General features: G+C 37.9%; 1 protein-coding gene and 1 long non-coding RNA gene across 5 annotated transcripts; one reads left to right on the plus strand and one right to left on the minus strand.

Annotated features, from left to right (window-relative positions):
• The first annotated feature begins 287 nt into the window (after window positions 1–287).
• Window positions 288–6,022, plus strand: LOC143880202 (putative L-type lectin-domain containing receptor kinase I.4). Of its 2 annotated transcripts, none has more exons than XM_077383012.1 (5): window positions 288–936; window positions 1,706–1,747; window positions 1,841–1,960; window positions 2,059–2,172; window positions 5,026–6,022. In XM_077383012.1, the coding sequence occupies exons 1-5, from the start codon at window positions 915–917 to the stop codon at window positions 5,319–5,321; spliced, it is 594 nt and encodes a 197-aa protein (XP_077239127.1). In that variant the 5' UTR covers window positions 288–914; the 3' UTR covers window positions 5,322–6,022. The 2 variants fall into 2 exon arrangements, with proteins under 2 accessions (XP_077239127.1, XP_077239128.1); XM_077383013.1 differs by having other exon boundaries at window positions 5,659–6,022.
• On the minus strand, window positions 2,344–7,710 carry LOC143880203 (uncharacterized). Of its 3 annotated transcripts, XR_013251587.1 has the most exons (5): window positions 7,555–7,697; window positions 6,202–6,287; window positions 5,837–5,975; window positions 5,631–5,766; window positions 2,344–2,787 (listed from the first exon to the last, which is right to left on the minus strand). It is a non-coding gene; the product is annotated as an uncharacterized LOC143880203 (long non-coding RNA). The 3 variants fall into 3 exon arrangements; XR_013251586.1 differs by lacking the exon at window positions 2,344–2,787 and having other exon boundaries at window positions 5,498–5,766; XR_013251588.1 differs by lacking the exons at window positions 2,344–2,787; window positions 6,202–6,287 and having other exon boundaries at window positions 5,498–5,766; window positions 7,555–7,710.
• Between the last annotated feature and the right edge of the window lie 704 nt (window positions 7,711–8,414).

Raw genomic sequence — 8,414 nt, forward strand, 5'->3', positions numbered from 1 at the left:
GATCTTTTCATATTGTGAGGTTGTATTGGTTCATGTTCTTTTGGGGGTTATGGAGGTGCTCAAATATAAAGTAACAGAAAGTAACAGGAAATATAGAGGAAAACATCAAACTCCCATACAAAAGGTTCCTGAACTTTGTCTCTTGCATGCCATATATATATAGAATCCCACCAATATTGGCTTAGAGCCTCTAGCTTAAACTTCACCTGTACTGAAATTATAGTTCTGACACAATAAAGCAAACTTGCTGTAATTAAACTTCTACCGAAGTCCGTAAATCTGGAAATAAGCTTCTTAGAGACTTAACATAGCCACTTCTAGAAACCTATCTAAACAGCTCTTACACCTGGAACTGCTGTAGTTCAAGTAACTTGTTTAATTACCTTGATTTAATGTTATGCCTTCCTTGGAGGGATCAGTATAAATTGAAAATCCTCCACTTAAATGAAATTTGAACTGCTGTAGTTCAAGTAACTTTTTTTTTTTTCATTTGTAATCAATGGAATGGCAAGAAATTCTGGTAAGTTTTTCTTTTCCTAACTTTTCTGGAAATTCCTGCATTTCAAATGGGGGCCCCAAAAGGTGTAATTTATTAGCTGATTTGAGGCTCTCCACCTTGTGTAGTTGATATGTCAAATAATATCAGGTGGGAGATGTTGTCCATGAAACAGTGATTTCCTCAAGCTGCCTTACTACTCAGCAAAGGCATCGACAAAGCAGTGGGGTCGAACAAAGCAGTAGTGAGATTGTGAAAGCATGTATGGAGCCTTCACCTTTATAAAATGCCCATATGCTCGGACCTCTTGACAGTGCAACCATGGGTGAATTGAACCATTTAGTACTGGTTAAGTTCAAGGAAGGGGTACAAGTGGAAGACATACTCAAAAGTTTGAACAAGATGGCTTCTGAGATTGATGTTATCAAGTCCTTTGAATGGTACTTCTCTTCCTTCTCATTTGCAGGAATTCTTCTTTTCCTTATTGTAGCCCTCAAAATAGATTTCAGTTTTGCTAATCCTAGTCTTTAAATATGTGAGAATCTTTTATTTGTGCTCTGAACTTGTGGTTCAGTAGTATCGGAGTGTTGAGTTGGGTGTCTTGAATTCAATCCGCTTATGTCAGAAAAAAGCTTGTTTTGACCCACTTTGTATTAGGGTTTATGGCTTATTTTGTATTTGAGGTTTTCTGAAGAGGGTTGAGAGCTTAGAAAAGGGTGTACATGTGTTTCTGGGTGGGTTTGGTGAGGGATGCCCATTTTCTGCTCTAGTCTTGTTCCTATAGCAAATTTTCTTGTTGCCTTTACTGTCTCGAAGTAGGCTGTACTCCGTACCCTAAATGATTCATTTAGTTGATTATGTTCGAGGCTTTTAAGATCATATATCATGCTGGTGCATTTTAGTTAACTTTGTATGGATGTAAATTGTTTACCCTATAGGTGACTGCAAATGGAGATTGGGTTATTTTAGAGAAATGGAATAATCGCTTATTGTGAGCTTGCTATATTAGGGTTCTTTGGGCTCATAATCTTCTCTTTCTATGCTGCTTTTATTCATTCAGTGTTCTTTGATGTCTTTTCCAGTTACTCCTTAATCTTGATGTGCTTACTGAAACGTTCCTACTATGTTGCTTTTTTCTGTGAATTCTTTTGTGTTTTGCCTTAATTTGTTAAAGAATAGTTTGGTAATGAATCATCCAATTATTTGCAGACAGACAACAAAGTAGAAGAGAAAGCTTTAAGATTTTCACAGGTGAAACCTTCTTCGAAACGATGACCAAAACCTCATTCTATATGAGTTATTTTGATCTCTTTTCTAACCTGGGCAGTTTTTGCAATGAAATAGGTCTGTGGCTGCTAGTTGGGGGTCTAGTAGGGATTTTCATATTGGTAATTATTGTGGTGTGGGCCGTGTGGCACTCGACAAAAAAATGGTCTATATCCAGTATTCCACAAGAAAAAGATGGTATTTCATAGCATTTCCCATTCCTAGATTATTCATCCATTGTAACTTACCACTTTTAACACTTAGTAAATTGAGCATTGGCTTGTTTACTTCTACAGATTCCAAGGAGTTAGTATCTGAAGGGTCTGGCTGTCAGAAAATTCCAATTAAGGAGATCTATGCTGCCACGAATGATCTAAATGCTTTGAACTTCATTGGCCAAGGCATAGCAGGTGAACATCTATTTCTACTTGCCACAGTAAATTCACCCTCTGTTTCATTCACCTAATAGCTTGCAGAAAGATACTTTAGAGATAAAATACAATAGAAGTATATGTGAATGTCTAGAGTCTAGAGTCTAGACATTATATTTAACATAGTGGTAGCAAAGACATGTATAAAAGTTGGGAAGAATTGAAGAGAGAAATGGGAAAGGGATTCCTTCCTTTTAATTACAGGCAAGACATGTATAAAAGTTGCTCAAGTTGAGACAAGGTAATTGCTCCGTTGCACAATACACTAATAAATTTCATATGTTGGTGGCTCGGAACAACTTGCGAGAAAACCAAGGACAACTTGTCTCGAGATATGTGGAAGGCTTGAAGCCTTCATTGAAATATGCTTTAGTGTTACATCACTGTGGAAGTGTTCAGGAAGCTCGTGCAAGAGCCCAAGCATTGGAAGATTAACAAAAAAGAAGCATTACTAGCAGATTTTCCTATGCAAATAGTGGCGGAATGTCTTCCCGTATACAGCCCACGCCTCCAACAGCCCCTACACGCACCATGCCTCCTCAATCCATCCCTCATAGGCCTGTTAGAAGGTCTCAAACAGCAGTCCAGCCTTGACTACAGAAAAATCAGAACAGGACTTCAAATATCAAATGTTTTAGGTGCGGAAATGTGGGTCATTATGCTAATTCGTGTCCAAAGTTGCAGCAACACTTATTAATACAAGGAACTGATGAGGAGATGTATGAAGAGAAACCAATCAGTGAGGAGGAACAGGTAGTGGAAGAGGAAGGTGAATATATAGGAGCCGCAGATGCACTTGGGGAGTGCCCTGTCACTCGACGGTTGTGCCTTGTGCCTAAGCCGGAAGAAGATTGGCTAAGACAATAATATATTTGCTTCCAAGTGTACTATAAAGGGCAAAGTGTGCAAGCTAATCATTGACTCGGGAAGTTGTGAAAATGTGATTTCACAAGAAGCTGCTCAAAAATTAAGCCTCAAGGTGGAATCAAACCCAAAACCATACAAGCTAGCATGGCTTAATCACAACAACGAGGATTGGGTAACTAAATGCTGTCTCATTTCATTTAGCATTGAAGAGAGATATAACGACAAGGTGTGGTGTGATCTAGTGCCGATGGACGCCTGTCATGTGTTACTAGGCCGGCCATGGCAATATGATCGAGAGACTATCCATGATGGAAAAAACAACACGTATGCCTTTCATAGAGACCAAAGGAAACTAGTCTTAGTGCCATCAAAAGAAGACAGCGGAAAATGCAACTCGGGCAAAAAGAAAACTTGTCTCTCAAGGCAAGAATTTGAGAAGGAACTCCATGCGGCAGAACTTGTTTTTGCCTTAATAATCAGTCCTATGGCTGATATGCAAGGAGAAAAGGAAATAAACACTTTACCCGCACATGTCAAAAGAATAGTGGAAGACTATCATGATGTTTTTCCGGAAGATTTGCCTCAAGGTTTGCCTCCTCTTAGGGACATTCATCACCAAATAGATTTATTGCCAGAAGCTACCTTGCATAGCAAAGCACATTATAGGATGTCACCAAAGGAGCATGAGGAATTAAGAACGCAAGTAGAGGGCTTCTGAAAAGGGGTTATATAAGGGAAAGTATCAGTCCTTGTGTTGTACCGGCCTTAGTAGTGCCAAAGAAAGATGGATCAGGTGCTTAGGTAGTTTACTTTGATGACATCCTTGTCTACAGCAAAGATGAAAGTGCACATTTGCAACACCTCCGGGAGGTACTTGACACATTAAGGGCGAAGCAATTGTATGCGTCTTTCAAGAAATGTGTGTTTGTGGCAGCGAAATTGATTTTCTTAGCCTATGAAGTTTCAGCAAAAGGAATCAAACCCGATGAATCGAAGATTAAGGCTGTGGTGGAATGGCCAAGGCCGAGAAGTGTCCATGAGGTACGCTCTTTCCATGGCTTGGCTACTTTTTACAGACGCTTTATTCATGGTTTTAGTGTGATCATGGCTCCTCTTACCGATTGCATGAAGAATGGTAAGTTTGAGTGGACTTCTCAAGCACAAAGGGTCTTTGAGGAGATTAAAGCATGTCTTACTAGTGCTCTGGTGCTAGCACTGCCCGACTTTAATAAAATCTTTGAAGTGGACTGTGATGCATCAAAGGTGGGCATATGTTTTGTCCTTAGCCAAGAACAGAAGCCTGTTGGAGACTTTGGAGAGAAATTGAGTGGTAAGCTCAATTTCTCAATATATGACTTGGAACTATATGCCATTGTGAAGACTTTACAACATTGGCGTCATTATCTAATTCAACGAGAGTTTGTGTTATTTTCTGATCATAAGGCATTGAAATTTCTACAAGGAGAGCACAAGCTTAACTCTCGGCATGCAAAATGGGTATCCTACTTGCAAGAATTTACTTTTTCCATTAAACACAAGTCAGGTACACAAAATAAAGTAGATGATGCTCTTAGCAGACGTTTTTCGCTGTTAAATACCATGAAAATGGAAACATTGGGGTATGAAAAGTTGAAAGAATAGATCAAGGAGGCTACATACTTCGGCCAAATACAAAATGCTGTTGAAGAGGGTGGGACAGTATCATGGTCGTTGTAGACAGATTTAGTAAAATGGCACACTTTATTCCTTGTAAAACTACTATGGATGTACAACTACAAATACGTGTCTTGATTGGCAATGTTTTTAGACAATGGATTGGGCCTTCTTGTATAGATCCTTAAGGTAGGTTATACATCATACACTTGAAGTTTCCATGGCCTGAAGAAATCGTTTAGGCACTGGTTAAAGATTTTAGTCTGGTTCATGAGCAAGCTTGATTTTGTCTGACTTTCTGTGATATATTAGGAAAGGAGTATAAAGGTGTACTCTCAAAAGGGCAGCATGTTGCAGTTAAGCATATTATCAAGGATGAATATGTGGAGACATTTGTGAGGGAGGTTACGAGCCTATCACATGTTAGACATCCAAACCTTGTGACTTTGCTGGGTTACTGTGATGAGTGTTTTCTTGTTTATGAGCTTTGCTCCAATGGGAATCTCTCAGAATGGCTATTTGGTATTTTCATCTCCTTTACAAGCCTGTTGAGGGCGGAAGGTATTTTTGACAAAGGACTGAAAATGATTTTCACCCCCATATTTTGAATATTAACACACGCCTTTTATTTTAAATTTCAGTTTATGCTATACGAAGCATGGAAGCTGGTGTTTTGATCCATAGAATCCACCATGGTGTGGGTTTCATTTATTTTGATTTAGGGTTAGGGAATAAATATATATAGAGAAGATTTGGATTGCTTAGGGTTACTGCAGCTGTGGTGTTGATTGGGAACAATATATCATTATCGTTTGATGACATCGATGCCAACTTTGGTAACCTTTGTTTTCAATTTATTTCAAGTTTTTTGTATTCAATTGTATGATAAAATGTGAAATTTCGTCAGTATATATTACTTATATGCCTATCTTCTTGATTTTTCAGGAATCCAAACTGAAGGCATCAAGAATGCACATCTACGTTCGAAAAGGCGGTCCCTGCACCGTGATCTGGAACGTACTCATCACACCAAATAAATGATCGTCGGTGTTCCTAGAAGAAAAATTCAGATTATTTGCCATATCCAAGATAAGAATAAAGAAATTTAGTGGGGAAATAGTACCAGGTTCTTTGGACATCTGTAGAACCAGCGTCCCCAGGTTTTTCAGTCCTCAGACAACTTCAGTGTCATGTACCCATTGCTGCATAAGCAAGTTGGAGTTTTACCCCCCATGGCTTGATGCAAATGTTTTAAGATAAACCTGACCAAAGATCAGAACACGTTACCATTTCAAAACACAAGCAAATTAATACAAGATCATGTGTTATGTGACTTTGTGGGCCAAGTGAAGGTCAATTAGAAGATCAACCTGCTTAGATTGAGATTAAATTTGATGTGTTCCAAAGTACCATTGGTACATGTAAAATGGCACGTCTCTAATATTGAGAACACAAACACAAATGCTCAATTAAATAGACTTCTCTTACCTTCCAAATAAACCAGTAGAGGAATTGTAGAGAATCAGATCAAAATGTGGGTGTATTCCACTGACAATCTCACTTGAACAACATGGCTATTTGAACCAAAAAAGAAAACAGCATACGTATTCATATAAGTAGGATATGGATAGAGGATGAAGTTTTAAAAAACAGCACACGCATTCATATAAGTAGGATATGGATAGAGGATGAAGTTTTAAAAAAACAGCATACGCATTTAGTTACCCCATGTGAACCTAGAAATGTAGAGGCTTACAATGCAACATTTCCAATCTTCAGACAGAATTACACAACTAAACAATTACAGAATCTTCAAAACCAATTACTCAAGCACCTGCTAAGGTGATCCAATTACACAATCTTCAAAAACAATTACACAAGCACATGCTAAAGTGATCAATTACACAATCTTCAAAAGCAATTACAAAAGCACCTGCTACAATGATCCAATTACACAATCTGCAAACAGAATTACACAATATCCAAGGTGATCGAAGTACCTACCAATGAAAGCACTGGTGTTTATCAGAATCAACAAGAACTAGCTTACCATAAAATGAAAGCACTATCAATCATACAGGAAAGAGATCAGCTAGAACTAGCTTACCAGAAAATGAAGACATTATTCAAACTCAGAAACTACAAATAAGTAAATAAATAACCAAGCCAGATGTAAATCCTAACAAAACAACAATTTTCACATACAAGAAAATCCAAATAATAACTATAGCACAATGTACAAATACCCATTCATCAAAACATACAGGCATAACATCAAAAACCTCAATTGCACAAAATAACAGAGATTAATAGACTAATGTAAACAGAAGCATCAAATTTCAGTCTTAAAAACCCGCAGAAGACATGAAACCAGGATTTTATAATCTAGGTTTTTACAAGCTAAAACCTGGAATTTATAAGTTTGAACCCAGATTTTATAGGGTTTCAACTTGCTAGCTGAAAAATGAGGGAGAAAAAGGGCGTGAGGAAACCCAGTTCTATGTACCATTAAAAGGGTAAGAAATGGGCTTTTCTAGGAAGGAAACAAAGTATTTAAACCCATCATATGCATAGTAGAACTGACTTCTTTATGAAACCCTATGGAAGCCCATATTAATGTACCATAAAAAGGGTAAAAACTGGGTTTTTCTGGGAAAGAAGCAACGTTTTTTCAACAAGATTGGAGTATTTAAACCCGTCATATAAATAGTAAAACTGGCCTTGTCAAGAAACCCTATGAAAACCCTGATTCATGTACCATTAAAATAGTGAAAAAATAACTTCTCAAAAATCCAGAGAGTGAGAGACGGAATTTCTGAGGGAGAGAGATGAAAAACGCACCTGGAGAGGGAGAGACCAGCAAGAGGGAGAGACCACTCTCCGGACCGACGGAAAATCTGCTTGGGGGAGGGAGACCAGCGAGAGGGACAGAGCAACCGATTAGGTCTTTTCTTTCCTTTGGTTTGAACGGACACGATTGATTAGATCTGACGGTTCTCCAACTATATGCGTTAAGTGAATAGCAGTGCGCTGGTAAGTTACCTACGCCAGTGTCTAGGAAACGTTCTAATTAAGTCTTCTCCTAAAATCTTACCATATCTCTCTTTCGGTAATTTAAAAATCCAAACGTGGCAATTAAAAAAAAAAATCCAGCGTGCCATATCTCTTACCTAAAATTGTTGTTTCCCATTCTTCTTGATCTTCAACGATTTGCTTACTATTCTCAAATCCCACGTGGCACTTCTCATTACTATTTTCCCAACTTTTTTAAATTTCAGGGTGTCATGTGTCACGTCTTTTAGTGAATAAACACCAGGGGAGAAGTTAGAAATTGCAATCCTAGTCTCTATAGTACTGCTTCTATACTTTTATGTGGATTTAGTGGTGGAAGGAGAAAATGAGGTGAGAGGGGGAAAAAGTGGGCGTTTGAGATAAAACATGAAAAATTAACATACGTGATAATGCAATCTTTACGATTAACCTTCTTCATTTCATATATCTACAGCCAGTAAAGTAGAGAAATTTTGGCAAAAAGTAAATCCAACACTTACTACATTAACAAATATCATTATTTTGAACATATTAGGCCCAATTAAATTGGGTTCACTTCTGTCTGATCGTTCGAAGATTCCTTCAATTCGATATCATGATGCCTCTATTAGAGATAATATATGCAATTGCACCTACAATTGAAACCAACG

Source organism: Tasmannia lanceolata, unplaced genomic scaffold (genome assembly GCF_043159265.1).
Source record: "Tasmannia lanceolata isolate RefF3 unplaced genomic scaffold, GAP_Taslan_0.1 ptg000006l, whole genome shotgun sequence".
Classification (NCBI taxonomy): domain Eukaryota; kingdom Viridiplantae; phylum Streptophyta; class Magnoliopsida; order Canellales; family Winteraceae; genus Tasmannia; species Tasmannia lanceolata.

Coding starts and splice junctions, on each gene's coding strand:
- LOC143880202 (XM_077383012.1), top strand. CDS start 915: ATGTTATCAAGTCCTTTGAATG. Junction 1,748..1,840: donor AAGCTTTAAGATTTTCACAG/GTGAAACCTTCT, acceptor GCAATGAAATAG/GTCTGTGGCTGCTAGTTGGG. Junction 2,173..5,025: donor CATTGGCCAAGGCATAGCAG/GTGAACATCTAT, acceptor GTGATATATTAG/GAAAGGAGTATAAAGGTGTA.